The 26,117-nt window shown below is 39.6% G+C and overlaps 3 protein-coding genes and 1 long non-coding RNA gene across 6 annotated transcripts in view; all 4 read right to left on the bottom strand.

Annotated features, from left to right (window-relative positions):
• Window positions 1-3,423, bottom strand: part of slc25a46 (solute carrier family 25 member 46) — a 5,413-nt gene extending 1,990 nt beyond the window's left edge. The window contains exons 1-6 of the mRNA XM_084746605.1: window positions 2,609-3,423; window positions 1,890-1,932; window positions 1,567-1,624; window positions 1,246-1,323; window positions 114-214; window positions 1-11 (exon numbers count right to left, since the gene is read on the bottom strand). The exon at window positions 1-11 is cut by the window's left edge and continues 46 nt beyond it. Coding sequence (XP_084602731.1) covers window positions 1-11; window positions 114-214; window positions 1,246-1,323; window positions 1,567-1,624; window positions 1,890-1,932; window positions 2,609-2,879 — 562 coding nt within the window. The 5' untranslated portion in view covers window positions 2,880-3,423. The remainder of the gene's footprint in view (window positions 12-113; window positions 215-1,245; window positions 1,324-1,566; window positions 1,625-1,889; window positions 1,933-2,608) is intronic.
• A 1,423-nt stretch (window positions 3,424-4,846) lies between these two features.
• Window positions 4,847-9,379, bottom strand: slc31a1 (solute carrier family 31 member 1). Of its 2 annotated transcripts, XM_084745527.1 has the most exons (5): window positions 9,130-9,379; window positions 8,964-9,036; window positions 8,577-8,745; window positions 7,733-7,813; window positions 4,847-6,983 (listed from the first exon to the last, which is right to left on the bottom strand). In XM_084745527.1, exons 1-5 carry the CDS (start codon window positions 9,343-9,345, stop codon window positions 6,782-6,784), a joined length of 741 nt encoding a protein of 246 aa, XP_084601653.1. In that variant the 5' UTR covers window positions 9,346-9,379; the 3' UTR covers window positions 4,847-6,781. The 2 variants fall into 2 exon arrangements, with proteins under 2 accessions (XP_084601653.1, XP_084601654.1); XM_084745528.1 differs by lacking the exon at window positions 7,733-7,813.
• A 373-nt stretch (window positions 9,380-9,752) lies between these two features.
• LOC146308868 (uncharacterized) lies at window positions 9,753-19,721 on the bottom strand. Of its 2 annotated transcripts, none has more exons than XR_014772603.1 (4): window positions 19,707-19,721; window positions 19,274-19,487; window positions 14,628-14,661; window positions 9,753-9,891 (listed from the first exon to the last, which is right to left on the bottom strand). It is a non-coding gene; the product is annotated as an uncharacterized LOC146308868 (long non-coding RNA). The 2 variants fall into 2 exon arrangements; XR_014772602.1 differs by lacking the exon at window positions 9,753-9,891 and adding an exon at window positions 10,561-11,056.
• A 1,509-nt stretch (window positions 19,722-21,230) lies between these two features.
• Window positions 21,231-24,444, bottom strand: atp6v1g1 (ATPase H+ transporting V1 subunit G1). The gene is made up of 3 exons (XM_084745526.1): window positions 24,234-24,444; window positions 22,576-22,676; window positions 21,231-21,938 (listed from the first exon to the last, which is right to left on the bottom strand). The coding sequence occupies exons 1-3, from the start codon at window positions 24,313-24,315 to the stop codon at window positions 21,765-21,767; spliced, it is 357 nt and encodes a 118-aa protein (XP_084601652.1). The 5' UTR covers window positions 24,316-24,444; the 3' UTR covers window positions 21,231-21,764.
• Window positions 24,445-26,117: the final 1,673 nt, after the last annotated feature.

Raw genomic sequence — 26,117 nt, 5'->3', positions numbered from 1 at the left:
GAGGAAGTTCCCTGAACAGAGAACACACAGGCTCAGTACTGCAGTAATACTACAGTGATACTGCAGTAGAACTACAGACCAACTACAGTAGAGTGAGTAGAAGGAGTGGTTACCGTGGTAACGGTGTGAACTCGCTGATGATGCCCTCAGCTCCCAGCGTGATGCCGTGAACGATGAAGGTGCTGCCCATCCCCTTCCACAGAGCCTTCAGACCCTGATCAACAAATATTGATACCTGAATACACTGATCAATCTGTGATCATATACCTGATCAGACTGATTCATTACGAGATCAATACACAACATCATGTCTGACATGTTTATATCTTTATTATTTTACATTAACCTGTGTAAGTTAGATATTTTATAGATGTATGTTTAATATCAATATTTAATATATTTACAGAATTATTAAAAAAACATCATTTATTGTTTGTAATATTGTTTGTATCACTCCTGTAACACAAACAGCAATTTAATGGTGAACATAAACTGGTTTTAACCTGCTGATCACATCAACAACAGTTAATTTGTACGTTCTAATTAGAACATCTGTGATGTGTTCACTGATGGTGAACTTCGTTCTCTTCAGACACTAAACTCCATTAATAAAATCTGTCTTTTTCTCATCGATCCACAGGAAGTGACGTTAATTCAGATCACAACAGAAGTGTTCAAGTCAAACAACAAACACAAACTAACTAACAAACAACAAACAAACAAACACAAACTAACAAACAAACACAAACTAACAAACAAACAAACAACAAACAAACTAACTAACAAACACAAACTAACAAACAAACAACAAACTAACAAACAAATAACAAACTAACAAACACAAACTAACAAACAAACAACAAACTAACTAACAAACAAACAAACACAAACTAACTAACAAACAACAAACAAACAAACACAAACTAACAAACAACAAACTAACTAACAAACACAAACTAACAAACAAATAACAAACTAACAAACACAAACTAACAAACAAGAAACTCCTGCAGCTGTGAGCTAAAAACAGTTTCTGTCCACAGACTCGGAGACGGACGCTTCAGTTCCTCGTTGAAAAACGCTGCCTGACTAAAGCTTTATTTTTCATACATTCATATAAATATTCAATGTTTTTATCTGGTTTGTTTTTTCATTTCATCATTTCCAGTCAGTTTGTGTCACATGTGACTCTGCAGAGTTGATTCAATGACTCATGTTTCCATTATTAAATATTATTTTCGGTACCTGAGCCTTGGTGATGCTGTACATGACACCAACGGCACTGAATGGAGTCAGGTGGTAACAGCGGGCATGGTAGTTCACCTGAGACAAAGAGCCAATCACAGAGCAGCAGGAGAAAAAAAGGGTTATGTAGAAAACACTTCACAGCTGTAACTGACTGCAATGGTCCTTTAATGTTTAACATCAGTTTATTTTTTTATTTAGTCAAAAGTTAATTAAAACTCAACACTAATAAACTTTAATACATCTGATTTCCTGCCAGTGACACACAGAGAGCCAATGAAGAGTTATTGATTATCAGTTATTAAGAGGACAAGCTGATACCTGACACTGTCTGCGGAAGACGATACAGGGATGAGCGAGGACGTTCTCTGTGAACAGACTGCACACACACACACACACACACACACACACACACACACACACACACACACACACACACAGACTTTTATTTTGAAAGTCCTCTGTCGTCTGTCAGGTTCAGCAGACATGATGATGTCATGATGATGAAGATGATGACGATGATGAGTGACAGCTCTGACCTTCGCTCAGACACCAACATGAAGACTGACTGACTGTGGGCGATTCAAAATTAATCATTTATTAAAGTAAAGTAATTATAATATTTATAGGAAAATATTTCCAACCTGACGAGTCCGATTCCAAAACCTGCGAATCGATTCAGCTGCTCTGCAACAAGAAGGAAAGAAATACATTTGAATTAAACCACCAATGACAGAAATACTGTTTTCTATTTTTCATCTCTTCATTCTAGTCAGATTTATCTTAAAAACATGGACTTTTTATTATCACACAAACATAAGAGAAGTTGGCGAGAAATTAACGACAGTAGACCGGAAAAGAAGATAAAATGTTTAAAATTACAAAAAATTAAAAGTCAAAATAAATAAACCTAAATTATAAAACAGTAAACTGTCGGGAGAATTTTCACTGATATAATCACAAACTTTTCACCAATCTGATGAAAATATTAACAACTCAAACTACAAATAACATGGAGGAGAGCTTGTTATCAGATAGCCTCGTTAGCTACAGTCATCTGTGTACTTCAAATTATGCTAATTAGCTTAGCCTAAACATCAGTTAGATGCTGTTTTGCTGCCGCCTGTTAGCTAAACACATATCAGCCCCGTTCACTTTCTATTCTGTAATTAGCCTACAAGCTAACTAGCAGTTAGCATGATGCAGGCGTGTCCTTTCAGTGTCTCCTGTTGACATATTAGCTTCCAAATGACATAACGTATGTATTAGGTATGTAGCTGTTAGCCTGTTTCGTTGACTTCCCGTTGTAGCATTAGCCTGGGAGCTAACACGGATCACCCTCTGTCACTTCACACCGACCTACCAGCAGGCGGGACGCCGGGCTGCGGAGCCTCCCAGCCGGCTGCAGCTCCAGGACCTCCGGGCTCTCCCAGCGGCTCGTCGTACTGAGGTGTCCGCTCTCCATGGTACAGATTGCGGCTGCCGGGGATGTCGGGCGGCGTGGTGACCCAGTGGTGGTGCTGCAGCTCCGCGGGCCCCCCGGCGCTCCTGACCGGGTAGCCCGCTCCGTACAGCGGGTCATCGCGGCCGCGGTAGCCGAGCCCATCGAAGCTGTCAGGCCGCCTGGAGGCCATCAGAGGTCGGTGCGGTACTGAGAGCCGAATAACGGAGATCACAGAACCGAACGCATACACAACCCAGTAAAATGCCGGAAGATCTGATTTAAGAGAGGAATACTCGTCCTGATTGATTTGACCCGCAGCAAAACAACATCCACCTACACCACCGCCACCTGTCACCTGGAAGCTCTTCTTCTGTGTTTCCTGCAGACTCCGCCCCCTACAGGCGAGAAGGGGAACTACAGGCGGTGTGCACGTGAACTACAGTCACGTGATTCAACACAAAGACTCAAACCGTTTGAATTTTATTCCATTCATTAACATTTAAATAATCTACATGTTACAGACCGACTGCAGGTGAAGCTGACAGTTTACTCACCTGTTGGTTCATCACCTGTCATCAATGAAGGACCAGAGACACACAGACGGACGTGTCCTGTGTCCTCTCAGTCTTTACTGCAGTACAGGTATAAATACTCAAGTAAGAGTAGTACTGATTCAACTTGTTTACTGCAGTAAAAGTGAAAAAGTTCAGGCTGTGAAATGTCCTCAGAGTATAAAGTCGTCCTCTGAAGGACATTTCTACTGACTGTCTCTACTGACTGTTTCTACTGACTGTCTCTACTGACTGTTTCTACTGACTGTTTCTACTGACTGTTTCTACTGAGTGTCTCTACTGACTGTTTCTACTGACTGTTTCTACTGTCTCTACTGACTGTCTCTACTGTCTCTACTGACTGTTTCTACTGACTGTCTCTACTGAGTGTTTCTACTGACTGTTTCTACTGTCTCTACTGACTGTCTCTACTGTTTCTACTGACTGTTTCTACTGAGTGTTTCTACTGACTGTTTCTACTGTCTCTACTGACTGTCTCTACTGTTTCTACTGACTGTTTCTACTGACTGTCTCTACTGACTGTTTCTACTGACTGTCTCTACTGACTGTTTCTACTGACTGTTTCTACTGACTGTCTCTACTGACTGTTTCTACTGAGTGTCTCTACTGACTGTTTCTACTGACTGTTTCTACTGTCTCTACTGACTGTCTCTACTGTCTCTACTGACTGTTTCTACTGACTGTTTCTACTGTCTCTACTGACTGTCTCTACTGTTTCTACTGACTGTTTCTACTGAGTGTTTCTACTGACTGTCTCTACTGACTGTTTCTACTGTCTCTACTGACTGTTTCTACTGACTGTCACTACTGACTGTCTCTGTTTCTACTGACTGTCTCTACTGACTGTTTATACTGACTGTCTCTACTTACTGTCTCTACTGACTGTTTCTACTGACTGTCTCTACTGAGTGTTTCTACTGACTGTCTCTAACTGTCTCTACTGACTGTTTCTACTGACTGTTTCTACTGTTTCTACTGACTGTCTCTACTGACTCTCTACTTACTGTTTCTACTGACTGTCTCTACTTACTGTCTCTCATGACTGTTTCTACTGACTGTCTCTACTGACTGTTTCTACTGAGTGTTTCTACTGACTGTCTCTACTGACTGTTTCTACTGAGTGTTTCTACTGAGTGTTTCTACTGAGTGTTTCTACTGACTGTCTCTACTGACTGTCTCTACTTACTGTTTCTACTGACTGTCTCTACTTACTGTCTCTCATGACTGTTTCTACTGACTGTCTCTACTGAGTGTTTCTACTGACTGTCTCTACTGAGTGTTTCTACTGACTGTCTCTACTGAGTGTCTCTACTTACTGTTTCTACTGACTGTCTCTACTTACTGTCTCTCATGACTGTTTCTACTGACTGTTTCTACTGACTGTCTCTACTGAGTGTTTCTACTGACTGTCTCTACTGAGTGTCTCTTAGTGAAAATATAAACAGGCTTCTTTTATGTGATTTCAGATGTTAAAAATAACTTCATGCAGAAACATCAGGATTAAACTGGTAACTTGTTTAAAACTCAGTGAAGCTTCAGTAAAATGAAGCTTCATGATTTCATTTCTCTGTACAGACGAGAAAACTTCAAGTTTCTCCATGAATTTTATTCAGGTTTTTTTTTTTTTTTTTTTTTTAATGATTCCAGCATTCGTGACAGTTACAACATTTATCAGACACGTAAATATTCAGTTTCCTTCATCACATTTTATCCTCAACGACATCAAACCATCACATTCACACTGAGACGTCAGCCTCACGCGGACAAAAGTCTGTGGACATCTAATAACACGGTATGGACGAGCATAGGCTGATCAATGAGCACTACGTGGCCAAATGTATGTGGACATGGGATCAGTAGATACACCACGTTTGTCCTCATACTTTTGGCCACTTAGTGTTCATTTGTTTTAATGGAATTTATCCAAAAACTCTCAACAATTTTATCTCTACATTTTGTTCATGAAAATACAGTAACTGCAATCTGTCCCTGCAACCTGATTGGTCCAGCCAGTAGACTCCACCCACATCTCAGTGTGAATTAATTACAAAAGAAAAATCACAATAAATCACAACAACATGTGTGAAGTTCATTTCAGCAGGAAAAAAGAACAACTGAAGTTAGGAATCTGTCAAAAGTTTGTCTTTTATTTTTGGTCATTGCTAACAAACGTCTTTTTTCCTGCCGAGCTCCACTAACGACACGTTCCTGCTCAGACTGTTCCACGCTGTCCCACAGTAGAACCAGCAAGAGAACATCAGGACATCTGTCGGCCACGTTAAGGCAGCAGGTGTCGGGTTTAAGGCCGACGGTGGCCCACAAACATGTGGAAACAAAAATAAAACTTCATTCATGAAATTTATCTCAAAATATAAATTAGTTTCTTTGTTTCAAGAAGCATCTTGACAATTCAGGATGGTTTTATTTCAAGGAAATCTGGAGACATTTTTATAATTATGTATGTTGAACAAATTCATTTTAGAATTAAAATCAATCCAAGGTTTTGTAAAACATCTTAGCTCCGATTGGCTGGCTCACAGACCAATGGGAGATCTCAAAAAGAAAAAGTTTGTTCAGCATGAGACACTGAAAGTTTTGCCATTTTGTGTTGAAAAAAAAAGGCTTTTAATATTTTATGCTTTAAGTAAAACACTGACGTTCATGTTTTAGACCAAGTGAAGAGGGAGAAACGTCCCCTACAAGAATTTTATTATCTACTTTATGTAAATTTAATTCATTCAAAGTTTTTTCAAAATATGAGTTGGCTGATAAATTAAGTGTCTCATTGGCTGGATTCATGTAGACGAGGTTTACTGAAAAAAAATGTAGAAACAGTTTCTGAATGTAGACAAGATGTTATTTTAATACGTTCATTTAAATCAAAAATCTACATGAAAACCTTTGTTAAACATCTATTCCCTAATATATTAGATTCTAAATAAACGTTTAAATATGGTTTTATGATTGGTGGCTCTTCTAACGAGCTGCTAATGACGCTAAATTAAAAAATAAGTGTATATGTGGGCTACATATGCTAACATTTTGGCTAGTAGCAACAAGCACTAACCTTCCAGTTGTCATGGCACTAAAAAGGAAATAAAAGACAGTACGACATCATTTGGCCAATCAGAAATTTCTGAGGTGATCTGAGCTCTGATTGGCCAGCTCACTCACCAGAGTTCACAAAAACAAAACAAACAAAAAAAGAACAACCAAACTTGATATTTCTGGCAAAAAACACAACGGTGATGGTGTTGGTCATTTTCTGCAGAACGATGTTTTTTATAAATCGCTAACTACAGACATTAGTGTGCATGTTAACCTACAGTTGTTACCATGGTTACCGAGCAACATGTGTAATTTAGTGTCTCATTTCCTGTGCCAACTCAAGTTGCCGCTAATTTCCGGCAGGTTTGTACTTCCTAGTTGGCTAACATGCTAACAAGGTGAAAATGTTTGTTAGCATTTTATCGATTGTGATCAGCAAAACCTCCTGGTGCAATGTTAACTAGCGCGCTAGCTAATGGCAGTGCTCAGTGATGTCGACGACGACCGCCTTCCGCCAGCTGAACAGGAAGTAGCCCATGCCAGCGCCGGCTGCCACAGCGATGCAGAGGTAAGCATTGTAGGTCATGAAAACGAGCATCAGGAAGTAGCTGACGACCACCTGAATGATGTGCAACAGGGTCTGCAGGAAGTGGGCGGGGCTTAGCATCCGCTGCCTAAGAGGACAAGAGGAGAGTTAGCATTACTGTTACCATTAGCACATCCATTTATCATAAAGAGTTTTTGTTCAGATGTAGAGCATTAGTAGCATTGTTCATTTCAATATCTTTTGCTTTTCAACTGCTATTAACATTAGCATTATAGCTAGCACCAACAATACAGTATATTATGTTAAACACTTTCTGGCTAATTGATTGCAGTGTTAGTAGCAGTGTTAGCGTTAGCCTTTTTCAGGGTCATGTCTGGGTAACCCTAGATCTAACAGACCTAACAGTAACTAGTAGTAGAAACTACTAGTGGTAGTAGTATTAATAGTATTATAAATTATTTTTCAAACTGACAATTTTAAAAATGAAAAAAGTGAGTCTTTTTTAATTATAAAAAATGAAAAAATATTTATTTTTTTTGTGTCACCAGACTTCTTTAACTGATAAATCTAGGGTTACCTTCTGCTAATCTAGGGTTACCATCTAGACATGATGATCCACCATCTTTAGGATGTTAGTATTGATGGTCGTCATGGTGATAATGATGATTCATGTTACAGATTTGTAAAGCGTCTTGTGTTATTGATCGAGAGGCTCTGATCAGAATCTGCTGATTCTTGTTCATTAATCAATCATCTGTAGTGATCCTGAGCAGTCTGATCAGAGCCTCTCACACAGAACCAGTACCTGAACCAACACCTGAACCTGAACCAGAACCAGAACCTGAACCAGAACCAGAGCCTGAACTCTACAGTTACCTGACAGAGAGTCGTGAGAGGCGGGCCTTTTGTCTGACAGGAAGCTCCACCCCCTCCAAACACTGACTGTCAATCACTGAACTGACAGTGAACACATGACATTTCCATCACATGACTGATGATCACATGAGTCTAAGCTGCAGAGAGCACTTCCTGTGTAATGTGATTCTTTATTACAATATAAAGGTTTTATTTCTAATATTAATTTAATTCATAATTATTATCAGTTCTAATAAATATTTATGTTATTAATTATTATTGATATATTATTAGCCATTAACAATATGATTCTACATGTTATTGAATTATCAAAGGTCACTGTGACCTCATCAAACTTGTTACACACAGGTCAAAGGTCAGCTACACAATAACAAGGCTCACCTACTCAATGTTAAGAGTAACTAGTTACATGTAATCAGATTACAGTTACTACATGTAAAAACTGTTTTTGAGTTTGAATCTAACATTAGAAATAAATCATTTAGATCATTTTAATTTTTCATTTGTTTGTAATTTAATGTTTCATCAAAAACATTTTAGTGTTTTTATATTTATTTATCTGAATATTAAAATATTTTGTCTCAGATTTTATATTTATGTTTTTTGTCTGATGATGGTGATCAGTATTTATGATTTGCTGTTTATACTTTTACTATATTTGAGAAAATGTTTTGTAGTTTCTTATGTTAACATACAACATCATTCTAAAATCTATAATCTATAATCTAACGTGTGTGAGTGAGAGGATGTAGCAGCAGCGGTTTACCTTATTGGTTATTAACGATCATTGGTCAATTACTTCTCAGGACTGTTGTTAGCATTAGCATTAGCAATAGCCACCTACCCGACAGTCTTGTGCGTCTCCATCAGCACCGTCCCATCAGCCCCTGGGAGTGGCATGGAATTGTAGCGGACGTTGACCTGACTGCGCCGCAGCAGCGCCTCACGACCCATCTTCAGCCCCTCGTACAGGACAGCCAATAGGAAGACTCCAATACACGCTCCAACCATCTCTGATTGGACAAGAAGAGAGGGAGGGGCGAATGAATGAAAGGACATAAAAATATCTAAAAACTATACAAATATAAATAAAACAAAGAAAAATTTAAAACATAAAAAGTAAAAATCTAATTAATTTAAATGATAAAACTATACAAATCTAAAGGTAAAAACAGTAAAGGGTTAATCTGTAAATCAGAAGCCGTGAATGCAAACGTGAATCTTAAATGACCTCCAGGTGAGTTGATGAGCAGGCCCGTGAACAGCAGCTCAACGTTGTTGTAGCCAAAGTAGAAGGTCATCGCCTAGGCAACGACATCAACAACATTAGCATATTAACGCCACACGGTCTGTATGCTAACATTATTAGCATGATGATGTAGCATGTAGCCCCTCACCATCCCTCCATGTCCTCCATGGTTCCCATCATGCCCCCCTCCTCCTCCTCCTCCTCCTCCTCCATGGTCGTGTCCGTTGGTGGTGGGCGGGGCCATGGTGTGATGCTGGTGGTGGGTGTGGTCCATTCCCCCTGCGCTGTGGTTCATGTGGTCCATGTGGTTCATGTGGTCCATGTGGTTCATGGCTGCAGGAGAACAAACGACGCTGGTATTCATTAATTATTCAATAGGTAGTTCTGATCAAGCAACCTGATTGACTCGATCAAGTGTATCAACAAGAGTTTTTAGGGTTAGCAGTGTTGCCGTGGAAACATCACAGCTAACATTTGAAATGACAAAAAGTGCATTTAGCAGCGTTAGCATTGGCATCACCTCTCCACACACATTTTTGACATTACAGCATTTTCAATCAAGTGTGTTATAATTAACTTTAGCATTAGCCTCAGTGTTAGCTTCTTTTCACTAACACGTGTGTTAAAGCCAACGTTAGCATTAGCCTCAGTGTTAGCTTCTTTTCACTAACACGTGTTGTTATAGTCAGTGGTGGACAGTACTCAGTAAGTACTCAGCCCCAGTACTCAAGTCAAAGTACAGATACTCCTGGTCAAATATTACTCAACTACAAGTATTCACAATTACATATTACAAAGTACATTTTCTAATATCAGTACATGCTGTATTGTTTTCATGATGCATTTACTGAACCTTGTAACTCTGAAACCACCTGATGATGAACTGACCTGCTTGTAACAGCTATAAAAACTGCAATCAAAAACAAAAAGGACTGTTGTCATTTTCTGATGTAACTGTATTAAAATCACTGAATAAAATTAGATTAGTCTGTTAAATATCTTTCTGTCTTCAGAGGCAGTATATATACATGAATTATGTGGTATTTTTCACCCTGATAAAAAACAACCCAACTTTAAAAGCTACCTGGAATTATTTCTACTTATATAGTTATATATATAATAATTATAGATAATTATAATAAAGAAGGAGAGCTTGTTTGTTCTTGTTACAGAGCGTTTTCACATCAGTCCCAGTTGATCCAAAATTGTTCCAAAATTACAAAACAAAACTCAGATAAACAGATGAAGTGTTCTGATGGAAATGTTCATGATTGAAACGTCGTCTGCAGGCAGAGTGGATGAAAGTTAGCTCAGATGCTAAGTGCTACATGCTAACTGCATGCTGGATAATCTGTGTCATTAGCATAATTAGCTCATTATCAGTAAAAAAAAAAAAAAAAAAAAAAGACTTTCCAGAGTGAGTTTATTTGAACATTTCCCTTATTAGCAAGTTGATCACTAGCAGCATCATATTATTGATTAAGGAGCCATATTTAAAAAAGAAGCAACATAATTAATGATTAATAATTTTAAAAACTAATGAAATAAATGATTAATGATTGATCATTCATCACGGAGGTCAGATCTTCCTGCTGGAGAACTGAAACACGAGTTTATTCTTATGGAGAACATGTCAGGAAGCTCAGAGGGTGGAACGGTTCTGGAAGAACCACCAAATTTCTGATGACACATCTGGGTCATTTTATGATTTATTTAAGCTAATATTTTACAGATTTCTCCTTTAACAGTTCACTGACTTCGACTTCGACCGACTTTCGAGCTGTTTGTTGAATAAACAAACTTAAAATGTAAAATACAGAAAAAAAGACAAGAAAAAACAGAGCATTGTATAACTAATGAATTATTAACGATTGATGATTAATTACTAATCCATCGTTAGAGTTTTTATTGATCAGTTAAGGAAACACACTCTTACCTTCAGTGATGCTGACCCAACCACAGACACACACTGACTGACCACTGATGACATCACAGCCACCAACCGTAACCGTGGAAACAGCCCAACATCTCCAAGCAGACCCTGCTGTAATCTGATTGGCTCTCAGGCCCTGAGGCTACAGGAGGCAGAACAAGCCAATCAGAGCATTCCTAGGTGCTGTCTGCCATCAGCCAATTAGATCAGAGCAGCATTAACATTAACAGGAAGGTTAGCCGTCGCCGCGGGCAACAGTTACTTCCTGTTTTATGTTTGGAAGAGTCAGCATCACTTTGAGTTACAAATGAGACTCTGTCCCTCTCTCTCTCTCTCTCTCTCACCCCACCCCCGACCGATAGACCGATAGTTGAGACTGATATTCTGATATCTGAGACCGATATGTTTGAGAAAGTTTACAGTTTAGAAAATAGTGGCACCAAAGACTCAGACAGTGTCGGTCGGTGTAACTGTAACTGTAACTGTTGGTTTTAATAAGATTTAAAGTGTTTTTTGTAGAACATGATTTGGTTACACTGTCAAGTACTCGAGTACAGTTTAGATTACATCTTTAGAATAAGTCTGTTTTAAAATGATGAAACTTCTTCAGTATGTTCTGTAAATTCGCAAAAATGATGTCAGGGTTTCTAACAGCCCATGTTTGGTTCTTTAAGCACACGTTCACCTGCCATTCGTTTCTGGATGAGCACAAGCATCGCTCCAAACGTAGCATACGTGGTGTGAATAGTCTGTGAACATGCAGTGAAATGTGCAGTGAACACATCTGTGAAGATTCTCAGTCATCCAGGTCACGGTATTTATAGAAAAGGTTGTTGTGGACAAGAGGCTTCTTCAGTTCTCAAACTGAAAGGCGAACTGAAACATCTTCAGGAACTCTACCAAGTCCATTTGCCCACAACAACTTTTTCTAAGTGCAGTGAACATACAGTGAACATGCAGTGAACATGCAGTGAAACATGCAGTGAACACGGAGTAAACACGCAGTGAACATGGAGTGAACACGGAGTAAACACGCAATGAACACAGAGTAAACACGCAGTGAAACATGCAGTGAACATGCAGTGAACATACAGTGAACATGCAGTGAACATGGAGTGAAACATGGAGTGAAACATGCAATGAACACGGAGTAAACACGCAATGAACACGGAGTAAACACACAGTGAAACATGCAGTGAAACATGCAGTGAACATGGAGTGAAACATGGAGTGAAACATGCAATGAACACGGAGTAAACACGCAATGAACACGGAGTAAACACACAGTGAAACATGCAGTGAACATGCAGTGAACATACAGTGAACATGCAGTGAACATACAGTGAACATGCAGTGAACACATACAGGCATGAAAACAGGTCAGGGGAGCAAAAGGTGAGAAGGATACAACCCCTCTAGGGGGGTCTGGGGACACGCTCCCCTGGACATGTTATATTTAAAAGCATCAATCTGGTTCACTTTGAGAGAAAAATCAAGCAGACTTACAGGACAGTATGAATGTATAATAAAGTATCTATACATATTCATTAGTGGTGTGTATCTCACTGACTGAGACGATTCGATACGTATCTCCATACACGTTCAACGATACGATATATTTTATAAATCTTTAAATGGCCAACGATTCGGTTCGATACGATTCAGCTCCGTCACGATACGATGCAGTGTGTCAGTCTTTATATTTTGATCCAGTTAACGCTCCACCTGTAGAGTGATGTCAAAATAAATCCTGAGAGTTTTATTAAATATAGTAACAGAGAGACGTTACAGTCATGTTAACGTCTTATTATGAGTCTCATGTGTAAATGAGTTTAAAATGTGAGTATTTGTGCAGTGAGACGATGAGCTGCTGTGTTTCATATCCAGAGTTCTGTGGTTCAGATCAGTGTGGAGGAACAGTGAAGTGTTTCCTGTTCTCACAGTCACATGACGTCTCTGTGATCAGACTCGTCTCTGTCCTCTGCTGTCAGACATGTTTTACATCAATGACCTGCAGCAGAGTTTCTCAGCTTTCTGATTCATGTTCAGCTTTTTACTGATGCAGGGCCTAATCCACTCCATGTCCCACATGAACATGCAGTGAACACGCAGTGAACATGCAGTGAAACATGCAGTGAACACGGAGTAAACATGCAGTGAACACGGAGTAAACACGCAGTGAACATGGAGTGAACACGCAATGAACACGGAGTAAACACGCAGTGAAACATGCAGTGAACATGGAGTGAAACACGCAGTGAACATGCAGTGAACTAGGGGTGGGGGAAATTTCCGATTCTTAGATGCATCGCGATTCGGACGTGGATGAATCTGAATCGATTCACAAACGTCCAAATTTCGATTATTTAAATCTGTTAATTAAAGTGATACAGAAGCTTCTAAATAATGTGGAACTAAGAAGCGCGGTACGCGTCATCGCCGGGACACTTTGGGACGCGCACCTGGAGCGACACGCGCACAGCGGAAAACAAACATGGCCGACCGGCAGCCACCTCGCCATGAGGTCCGAACAGCTCCTTCTAATTTAAAAGCAGCCGTGTGGAAACACTTCGGCTTCTACAACGTCGACGGCGGAAGCGAACTGGACAAGAGCCACGTTATATGTAAGCTGTGTCAGGCTAAAATAAAATACTTTGGCAACACAACAAACATGAGAAGCCGTAACTCGATTCCACCCGACGGAGGAGTCGGGGAGACGGCAGGCTGCTGTTGCTGCGGCTACTAGTGGCTACTGTTGGTACTTTCCAGTTTGCACATATTTCCAATAGTTGAATAAAATATAATCGAAATGAATTCTTATTACAAATGCGCTGTTTTTAAAAATTGCAAGTGACGAATGCTTATTCAGTGAGACAAAAAGAAATGTGTTTGTGAAAAAGTGCATCAATATACATAAAGATGCATCAATAATCGTTTTATAATCGAATCGTAGCCCCTGAATCGTAATCGTAATCGAATCGGCAGGTGCCCAAAGATTCCCACCCCTACAGTGAACACGGAGTGAACATGGAGTGAAACATGCAGTGAACACGCAATGAAACATGCAGTGAACACGCAATGAAACATGCAGTGAACATGGAGTAAACACGCAGTGAACATGGAGTGAAACATGCAGTGAACACGCAGTGAACATGGAGTAAACACGCAGGGAACATGCAGTGAACATGGAGTAAACACGCAGGGAACACGCAGTGAAAATGGAGTGAAACATGCAGTGAACACGCAATGAAACATGCAGTGAACACGCAATGAAACATGCAGTGAACATGGAGTGAAACATGCAGTGAAACATGCAGTGAACACGCAGTGAAACATGCAGTGAACCCCTCTCACCTCCTGATGGAAAAATACTTTTGATTCATCACAAAAACATTTAAGAGAAAAAACTGCATCCAGTTTTTAGAATGAAATGAAATATTTTCAACCTGTGATCAGACAGTAATCCAAAAGTATTCAGATTACATTACATTTTTTGGTAATCCTGCTCATCAGAGCAGCCATAAGAAGCAGGTAATTACTGATTATCAGTTATCAGTTCGGCTCTTCTTGGTTCTTGTCACGACACAAAAACTTTATTGATAACTTTAAAGCCTTGATGTTGTGTGTATGTTGTGCTGTGATTGGCTGATGTCAACCAATCATCACAGGTGATTAAAAAGTTAAAAACAGAGACAGGAAGTGGAGTGTCTTACCTGGAGAGGGACGAGCAAGCACTGCAGAGACTATCTGAAAGAGACAGACACACACAGAACAGTTTGTGATTAACAGCCAATAAAAACTGATAACAGCCAATCACACACTGGTATGATTCTCAGACAGCCAATCAGCTGAGAGGAGGCCCTCTAACAGCCAATGAGAAGCTGTGGATGGTTTCACCTGTGTTTACACCTTGTGACCTTTTACCTGGAACGTTCAGGTTACATGACGTGTCACAGGTCACATGACGTGTCACAGGTCACATGACGTGTCACAGGTCACATGACGTGTATGGTCAGTGGGTTTACTGAACCCACCAACACCTCACAGAACAGAAATAAACTTTAATGTCAAATTAATTTAGATTAAACCCCAAATCTTTCCTCATCGTCCATCAATCTGTCCATCAGTTTCTACGTTTATTGATCAGTTGCTTGATCCATCAAATGTAAGAAAAAGGTGGTAAAAGATATTCAGTTTACTCTCTTGGAATATCAAAAGGTTCTCAGCAGAACCTCCTGGGTGGCTTCTGTATAAAACTCTGAGAATATAAAGGGGCTATTCAGAGTCAGTGAGTGGGTTTGGGGCTACGTGGCACTGCAGCTGTCATCCACAGAAAGAATCGATCAGAATCGATCAGAATTGCACCTGTTTACAGTTTGTGGTTATTAATTAATTGTTCATCAAGTTGTTGGGTTCTGGGTAGAACTCTCTGAAAGGGCTCCACAAAGTCATCAAATAGTGACTGAGAAAAGGTTCCACTTGGAACCCTTTCAAAGAGTTATAACTAGAACCCAACATTCCAATGTACTAATGATTGGTTCTTTCTTATGCTGGGTTCTAGGTAGAACGGCACTCTGTCTGTCTGCAGGTGCTCATAAAGAACCCGGTCACATGACCGACAGGTAATAAAACCTCGTGTGCCCTCGACACTGACGAACGTTTGTCACCTGAACACACCTGAGGAAAAGCACGCACCAACATGTGACCTGACTGCAGCCTAGAGATTATTGATTAACAATCAATCAATGAATGACAGAAAATCTAATCAGACTTCAGGATCAAATCAAACTGTAGTCAGGGATGAGGGGCCTAAACCAATAGTTGAAATTGTCAATAATCACCTAATCAATTAATCAAAAATGATTCATAAGGTACATTTTCTCATTTTAATTTTAAATATAATTATTGAACAAAACTTTCTATCAGACAAAACAACATCAAATCAGCTGCAATCACTGCCATTTCTAGAGTATTGATTAATTACTGATGAATACATTTTTAAACAGACAGTGATTAATTAATTATTGATTAATCATTAGCATACCTAAGTGTGGATCATTACTGTTCAAATTAAAGATTCATGAGAGCTCAGAGGAAGGAGCGAAACTGACAAAATCATAAATCAATCAATAAAATCAAATTAATTAAATCAATATGTCCTTAAGTGCAGAAAAAACAAATTAAACTAAATGTCTGGATCAATTATGTTTTAATTTGCTTCTGTATTTATCAACTTTTGTATTAATTTGTCACATTTATTTATTTGTTTTTTTGTCCTTGATTTAGTTTCTCAAACTTATTTCTGCATCATTATGCAAATGAGCTGGCTGTCGTGTCATGATGTCGTCTTTCCTCCTATTGGCTGATGAGCGTCCAGATCCACCATGTTTATTTTTAATTTTATTTAATGACATATTAATTATGGCATATTCTCATTTGGACGTGTTGATTCTCACCTGATCAGTTTCAAGACTTTGACACCTGCAGCTGTTAAACAACCTAATCAGCCAATTAGAGAGCAGCAGCACCAGTCACATGTTCAGTCCTTTATTGTTATCACCAACCTGTGTGCTCAGTATACAGGAAGTGATGTCATCTCACCTTTGGACTTCAGGTAACTAAGCAGCTGAGGGGTGAACTACAGTTTCAGAGTTTTCAGTGGCTCTCTTTTAACCTGGTCAGATCACCATGGTAACTGATGCTGAACTCATCACCTGGTCGGGAGCAGGTTAAGTTCTGAGTTTCAGATTAAAACGTCTGTAAAAAGCGCCGCTCTTAAACTAATTATTGTCCTAACAAGATTGTTTATGAGCGATATAGATTATAAATGTGGGGAAGATGTTAAAAATGAAAAGATGCTGATCTGTGCGTTCAGAATATCACTGACTGAAGTCCTATAATGCAGAAATGTAACACAATGTAACAGCAGCACAAACTGTGTGCAGTGAATTACCATGGTAACCTCCGTTTGGTGATGCAGAGTCATTTTTCCTGTTTGCTTCAGATCATATTAACAGACTATCAACCTCACAGTAAAATAACGATGAAACAGCTACAGATGAACAATATTTACTATTTAAAGTCTGTTTTCCATCTGTGATGCTGCAGCTCAGATCACTGAGGAGAAAGTTCATGTTCATCACAGAAAACCTTAAATCAGTTCCACTCATTTTACTTTGATTTGGTGAAAAACTTCAGTGATGTCCTCGTCTCTGTCATCATAGGACAGAGTCAGACAGACTTCATCATGTTTAAATCTGCTGGATGGACTTTTATTGTTTAATGTTTTCATGTTAGAATAAACGGCAGCATTAAGACCACATTTAGTCCATCAGTCATTTCCTGACATCATTCTTCTTCTCCTGCTTTATTTGCAGCAACAGTGTTGCTTTTTGCTCTGATATATTCAGTATATTTTCCACAGCTCCTCATTAGAACAACAAGTGTTCAGCTCACGATCGCTTCACTTTGTGCAGAAGAAGAATCACATGACACAACAAACGCCCATTTTTATGTGAGCGTGCACAGAGTGAAGAAGAAAGTCTGAGTTAACAAAGACAGCTGGTAACGTCTGACTCCAGGTTTCGGTTTTGTCTGTGTTGAGCTTCCTTCACAGTACAGACCTCAGAGTCTGTCCCTGATTGGCTGAAGCGGGGAAAGGACTGGTCTGTTGCACCTTCAAAACCAAAATCGGTCTTCAATGCTCAATGCTGCCATGCTCGGAGAGATTCACTTCAGCTGGCACCTGTCTTACCTGGTTTAAATCTTTCCTCTCTGGCTGAACTCAGTTTGTGCAATTCAAAAATGGTAATTCCCAAACCCTCCGGTTACCAGCGGTGTCCCCCAGGGTCTGTCTTGAGCCCACTACTATTTATTATCATCTATCTTTTATCCCTTGGAAAGATCTACAGGAGTTTTGGCATCAAACTCCTTCCTTCTACGTGGATGACAGGCAGCTCTACCTGTCCACCGAGCGTCTGTTCACTCTCCTGTCCACCTACCTCTCTGACTGCTTACACGTACATCTGTGCTTTCCACCACTTTTCACATGTTTGGACCTTTTTTTCAGTTGACTTTGTGACAGGATCAATTTTCACCAATTTCTGATATTTTATGGACCAAACAACTGATCGAGTAATGGAACAAATTATTGTCAGATTGATCACTAGTTGAAAAATAGGTTGAAACATGAAAACAGGTGGCACGAACAGACACTTTTACAGCCTGTCATGTTGTTGCACTGTTCTGTGTACAAGAAAAAAAAACATGAGTTGAAACTAATTAAATGAAATTAAAGGGCAGTGAAACTACTGGTTACTAGAAAGACCTGAAAAACTGGTCCAAACATGTGACGTTTGAGTGCCTCATATGTTTGACCTTTAACAAGACTGTGATTGACAGGATTAATTAATCCTGCTTGACTTTAGAGCTGCACAAAATATCGTATGAGCATCATCATCGCATTGTACGTGTTCACAATAGTCACATGACAGGTCCTGCGATGTAGGAGGCAAATTAACTAAACCTGTTCTCATCTAATTTAAGGGTACGTGACACACACTGCGCACAGCCATCCACCAATCAATCGTTCTTAATCGGTTTGCCAAAGCAGACCACGCCCCTGCATATGGAGTGAGTCAAGATCAGTGCAGGTTAATTGTCCACAAGATGGCAGCAGTAACACAAAGTGTTGTTCAAGTCATCTGGTGAAAATTCCTGTATTTTTTCATATCGCAATATTTATCGCAGGGTTAAAAAAAATCGCAATGTCAGTTTTTTTCAATATCGTGCAGCCCTACTTGACTTCATTCATGAGGAAGACAAAAATACATCATTTCCCATGGTGCCACGCACGTAGCCAGGCTCCATAGAAAAAACTGCCAAGTTTACAGTACGTTGCGTGCACGCGGCAGACTTTCACTTGAGACCTGCCTTGACGGCGCGCGTCAACAGTCACTGTTTGTAAAAGTCAATTCCAAATCCCGCTTTAAATCTCCCAACTTCCTCCGGGGCAACACACGGAGACGGCGGCGGAGATGAACGTAAACCAGGTCATAAAAGGTGAGGATTTGTGAAAATAAGGACTATGCAGGTGAATTACATGTCAGCCGAATTTACATCAACACCCTTCCTGTTCTGAAACTGCCACAAGTTCGAACCCATCACGTACATGTCCTTTTCTATGTGTAAGAATGTCTTAAACACACGTTTCTCTAAGGAGTTTCATACGACAGCAAATAGCGTGCTAGTGAGTAGCAACAGAGGTCACTGGCAGAGTGGCACACACACACACACACACACACAGAGAGACAGAGAGAGAGAGAGAGAGAGAGAGAGAGGGGCAGGTGTGTTATCTGACCTGGAGTCTCTTCTTCTTCTCCGAAACACGACTGTGAAGAAGTCACAAGAAAAGAAAAAAGAAGAGAAGAAGAAGAAGAAGAAAGTCGTTCGTCTCCTCAACTTCCCACCGTCGGCTGCTGTTCATGGACACTTCCGTCTGTCTGCGTCGTGACGTCTTTACGCAGGACAAGTGGGAGTCACGGGAGTGCCATAAAAAAGAAATAAATGTGAAACTATAGAGAAATAACAAACAACAAAGAAATAATTATGAACATTTGAATTATTTTTTATTTATTAACTGTTAAACACCTACATGTTTTTATTTACTTGTTGCATGTAAATTACTTTTTTCTGTAGATTAATTAATTTATTCATCTATTTATTTATTTATTTATTTATTTATTTATTTGTTGTAGTAGATGTAATGTAATTTATGTATTTTATCCCGTTACTTTTTCTGTATTCTTTTCCTTGTTACTTTTGCTATTTCTTGATTTCTTGAAGGGCCAACTTGTCAATCAAGCAACAGTCTGTGGGCGGGGCTTCCTGTGTAAATAGTTCCTGCACATGTCAATCCTTCCTTTGGCATTAAAACCAACTAATAATAATAATACATAACAAATTAAAAATATATATACAGAAAAAAACAAAAACAATTGTATACTTAAAACAAATGAAAATATATTTACGAATATACTATATATACATATATACGGAAATGTATTTACATATAAATGTGAGAATTTAAGATTTATTGGTTTACAGATTTATTCTTTTTTACGGCACTGCTGCGACTCCTTAGAAGCTACAGGAGGGCCAATCAGAAGGTGAGCCCAGCAATGAGGGGCGGGACTTTGTTAAGCCACGTCAGCTGTGTTTGTAGTGAGGAGTCACGTGATCAGCTCAGAGGTCTGAAGATCAACAGTCAGATTCTCCTGGAGGAAATCACGGCCGTTATTGACCAAATCAAAGTAAAATGAAAGTTAATGATTGATTATTTTCCGTCATAAACAGATGAATACATTTTCTGAGCCAATCAGGATGAAGCTGATAACCAAAGCGTCTGTATCTTAATGTGCTGCTGAACATTTAAAGTCCTAATATAACCTGAAACAAACAGGAAACATCAATAACTGCATCACCGAACAGAGGTTCCCATGGCAACGTGCTGCAGACAGTTTCTGCTGCTGTGATACAAAGACACTTTTAAAGAACCTACTCCTGATGATGAGGTCAGCATCGGTTACCATGGTGATATAACAGGTTAAAACAGAGAGGCCTTCATGGACTCCTTTCCTCGTTCAGCTCTCTGATGCATTTTCTGACCATTTTGTTCATATTTAATGTTCTCAGATGTGAATTCAAACTTTTCTTCTCTGAAGGTTGAAATAAAAAACGTTTAGTCTCAGTGCGTCTTCCTGTCAGCTGCTGAAAAACAAAAGAACCAATATGATTTCTGTCCAAAAACTCTTCAGTTTGATGCAAATCTAAACATTTTTTGATAATAAAAATATTTTTTCATGTTTGAACGAGTCAAAACATCTAAATTTAATCAGAATTTCTAAAAACTAGAAAACCTTTGATCCTTTCAAACATTTTTAGTTTGAACTTATGATTTCTGTCTGTGCTGATCACCTGGCTTTATTGATTACCAATTTCATTTTTTGTTTTGCTGCTGTTTGTCAATAAACTGTTTCTTACGTGTGACATTTTCATCTCTTTTCGTTGTTACGTTGTTTTTGTCGTGTGAGATGGACGCGCCGCCGCACTTCTTGATAGGAACAGTGATGATGTCATTGTTTCTGCCTTGATGAAAACGTCAGTGAAACTCACACAGCTGATCATTTTTATGAAGCATCAAAATTTAAAACTTGTAACGGTTGCCGTGGCGATAACCTTTTAAACACTGCTGTAACATATCAGGCAATCACAGAGCAGCATCACACAATTTCCACCAATCAACATTCAGTTTAATATTTTCTCATCACTTCACAAACATCAACAGGAAGTCACATGGTCACACGCCAAAAATCTGTGGGAATGCACAACAGCTTCACAATAAAAGCCTTTTCACTTTCTCCAGCCAATCAGGTCACAGAGAACAGATTAGTCATGGATCCTGATTGGAGGAGACCGTTGAAAGAAAACCAACCAATCAGCTCATCAAAACTGTTTTTCATGTATTATTTTACTTTGATTGATCTGATTGGCTGATTTTCTCTTTACGGTGACCAGACTTTTACTCTGATAGATTCAACAAAAGACTAAAATTAACTCTGATAATATAAATATTTCGTAAACATCAACACAGTAACAACATTTATTAACGTTCTGTTTGCTTGGAGCAGGAAAACAGGAAGGAAAGAAGTTCACATCTTCACAATAAAAGTTTTTTGGAAAACTGAACTATGAAGCTTTTGGCTGCGATCGAAGCTAAAGAAGCTGATGTTGCTAACGTCCGTGTCTCCTCTGTTTGCCCCGCCCCCTGTTGTCTCATGGCCCCAGCCCTCTCAGCCGGCCACACGGTAGTTTGCATGAAACTCCGGCTGGATGTCGCAGACGCGTCGCAGCAGCTCACCAAGCACCGCCTCCCGGTTACCACGGTAACTGGCCTGGATACGACCCATCCGTTCGGCCGTGTCACGATCCACCTCCACTGCACTGTTGCCATGGGAACCGAGGGCCTGTGGGAAATTATAATATACTTATATATATTTTAACTTTACACTGTAAAAACTACAAAACATTTCAAGGCAACATAGTTCAACAGATTTTTGAGCCCAAATGAAATATTTCAGTTTTGAAAAAGTTTAATAATTATTTACTTTTCTTATTTAAATAAACTCAAATCTTTCAGTTTTAGAAGCTCAAAAATGTTGTATTTAATAATATGTTGAGTAAAGTCATTAAAGTCAAAATCAATAATGGTTCATAATTTAATATTACAGTTTAATAACCATTTAATTTTCAAGCTCTTCATAAGGACCAAGTCAGCCTCAGCTCATTCCTGAAACTGTAAAAGTAAAATTATCTCAACTGAAGATTTCATGTCAAATCAGCAGGATGAAAAATACAAACATGACAGAGCAGAAAAAATACAATAAATAACAGTATAATAATATTAACAAAGTTTTAAGGAGAAATATTAAGTAAATTATCTCAACAAAAGAATCACCAACTGTTTTGATAATCCTGCATATCGTCCATGTGCTCCATGTTTGGACCCATTTTATTTTAGACTGTTTCCAGTATTTACACTCAACTAAAGTGGCCAAAGTATTTGCAGTATTTGTTGTCTTGCAGTATTTGTAGTATTCTTACTGCAGCCTCTTTGGTCTTGAACTCCTTCTCTCTCTGCAGTCGATACTGTTCGATCTCAGCCTGAGCTTCTTCCTTTGCCTGCTTCAGGCGACGGTTCTTACCTGCAGGGGGCGACACACACACACACACACACACACACACACACAGACACACACAGACACACACACACACACACAGACACACACAGACACACACAGACACACACACACAGACACACACACACACACACACACAGACACACACACACACACACACACACACACACACACACAGACACACACAGACACACACAGACACACACAGACACACACACACAGACACACACACACACACACACACAGACACACACACACAGACACACACACACACACAGACACACACAGACACACACAGACACACACACACAGACACACACACACACAGACACACACACACAGACACACACACACAGACACACACAGACACACACACACACACAGACACACACAGACACACACAGACACACACACAGACACACACACACACAGACACACACAGACACACACACACAGACACACACACACACAGACACACACAGACACACACAGACACACACACACACACACAGACACACACACAGTTATAAAAACAGTTGGTGACTGAGTTTCTGATCAGTGACGAATCAATCATTTCACCTCATGTTATCAATACTGCTCTATAAAGTCCTCACCACTTTATGAAACATGCGACAGATCAATATTCTTATTGATCAATTCAGATAAATGTTGCAATGACCTCATGTTGGTAATCACATCAACTTCACATCATATGGGATTTTGAGTTTTAATTTAAAAAAATAAATCGATTCATTGATCCTGTCATCATGTTATCAGCTGAGTAACGGGTCCAAACATGGACATCCATCTGTCTCCGTCTGTCTGTCCACTGCACATGTTTGGACCCGTTACTGTTTATCATCAGACTTATTCATCACCATATCCCATGATGCTCAGCGGCTGACTCACACTAAGTGGAACGCAGCAGACAGAAAATTAAAAATGAGCAGACGGACAAAAAAAACAAAACAAAATGTCAATAAATGAGTCTAAATCCTCATTAACAGACAAATGAGTGGCAGCATCAGATTTAATTACAGCAAGTTAGAAAAACCAAACCATTAAACCTCGTTAAGCTCGTTTTTTGTGAATGTGCTTCTTCTGTGCAGTGATCCGAGTCTGATGCAGCCTCTTTATCACAGAACAAACCCAGGATTTTACCACGACACGTGACGTCAGGAGGACCGTGTGAGACGATTTTACCACAACACGTGACGTCAGGAGGACCGTGTGAGAGCCGAGTTAAACACAAGAAGTGAAGGATTCTCAAACTGTCTCCAGTTTCATTACAAGTTCATTCAAAAGTTAAAAAAACAAACTTCATATTAAGTTCTGCTCTACAATCCGCCACCCGCCACGATTTCCTCTCACTTCTACTGGTTTCCACTGGTTTCTACTGGTTTCTACTGGTCTCTATCAGCTCCTCCTGTGTGTTGTTCTCCTTCATGTCACCCACAGGTGCTCCTCGCGGACACACCTGTGTTTTCACCTGGATTTTCACCGTTTTAATCTGCTAACAGGCTGCGGGCCGCTGCGGGCTCGCAGGCCGCCTCTCCTACTCACGTTTGCGGGCTTCGGCCACCTTCTCGGCCGCTCTCTTCTCGGCCTGCAGCAGCTGCTGGATCCCCTGAGACTGACTCGCCATGTTGGATCAGAGAACACGAACAGAACCTCAGAGAACACGAACAGAACCTCAGAGAACAGTGAAGGTCGACGGCGAAGCCTCTTCTTCTTCTTCTTCTTCTTCTTCCTCTATGAACCGCAGTCAGCTGATGTGACGTCACGCTGCGGACCTCTCACGTGACTTTGTCACGAGGGGGTTCTTTTTTTCTTCTTTTAAATAAACTTTATTTATAAAAAGGTGTTTTGCCGTTAAAGAACGGATTTTTCCTCCAAATTTTTATTTAATCAGAGGAGGGAAACAAAAATCAGAGAAAATATATTTTTGTTTTTTATTGAAGAGTTATTCTGACAGGTGTGTCAGCTGATTAATGTCTTACATGTGATCAATTCACTTCTCATATCGGTTTCCTGTCACTGTTGATCAGTGTTCAGGGATTTGTCTGATGGTTTGTCACTTTTTATTGATCGTTATTGTAATACAATCAGAAAGCCACGTGATATTCAAAATAATACAGATGCGCGAGCCTTATCAAAACAAGGACAATTACAGGCCAGAAATAAATACACGATAGTAAGAAATGCTAAAAAAAAAAATAATAATACTGAAAGAAGAAAAAAGAAAAGAGAAAAAAAAAAGAAAAAAAAACACAAGTTATCAGTTAGAAATTATGGTACATAAATATTTATATTGATAAAGGACTTTTTTTTATTAAATATTAAAACATTTCAATTTTTATATATATATAACATTTTGTTTAGATAAACATGAAATATAAAGTCTTTTAAAACGGTATTTATGTTTGCATTAATTTGCTAAAAGAATTGGATTCATTATCTCTGTCTTTTGTTTTCCACTTGTACACCAACATTTATATTTGGATGTGATTCAGTTGGAATCGTTTGGTTTTTGCAGGTTATGAAACACGAGGCTCGTTCGAGTTAACTGCACCTCACCTGGAGACGAGATCAGGAGGCGGAGACAAAAAACTGCAGTCAGGTCAGTTTCCAGCAGACTTCAGAGAAAATACAGGAAGAGACACTGACATCCTGTTAGATCAGAGTTTGTCAGTCCTGGTCCTCAGAGACACTGTCCTGCATGTTTGAGATGTTTCTGATCATTATCAGCTCGTCATCAAGCCTCTGCAGAAACCTGATAACAACCTGATCATCTGGATCAGGTGTGTTTGAGCAGAAACATCTGAAACATGCAGGACAGTGTCTCTGAGGACCAGGATCACTGATCACCTGTAGCCTGTTTGTAGTTATAAGAAGGTGGCTGACAGAAGCTTCTCAGACACCTGGATCCACTGAAGTGACTCAAACCACTGACAGTCCACAAGTTCCAGTTTGAATGTTTTACTGGTGTACAGAAATATACTGGGTCTACAGAAGTGTGTCTGTGTGTGTGGTTTCTGAAAAGAGACGAGTAAAGAAAAAATACAAAGTCAGAAAGAAAATGCATATAATTATTAAACCCAGTCATAATATGTATCTGAAGTGGCTTGAGTTCCTGCTACACCGAGGAACCATGACATCACAGTCATCAGTCACACGTCACCACGACATGAACCATGACATCACAGTCATCCGTCACGCGTCACCACGACATGAACCATGACATCACAGTCATCCGTCACGCGTCACCACGACATGAACCATGACATCACAGTCATCCGTCACGCGTCACCACGACATGAACCATGACATCACAGTCATCCGTCACTCGTCACCACGACATGAACCATGACATCACAGTCATCCGTCACTCGTCACCACGACATGAACCATGACATCACAGTCATCCGTCACTCGTCACCACGACAT

Source organism: Lutjanus erythropterus, chromosome 20 (assembly GCF_056507025.1).
Source record: "Lutjanus erythropterus isolate fLutEry1 chromosome 20, fLutEry1.hap2, whole genome shotgun sequence".
NCBI lineage: Eukaryota > Metazoa > Chordata > Actinopteri > Lutjaniformes > Lutjanidae > Lutjanus > Lutjanus erythropterus.
Note: the sequence above shows the minus strand (reverse complement) of the source record. Positions and strands in the feature narration are given on the sequence as shown.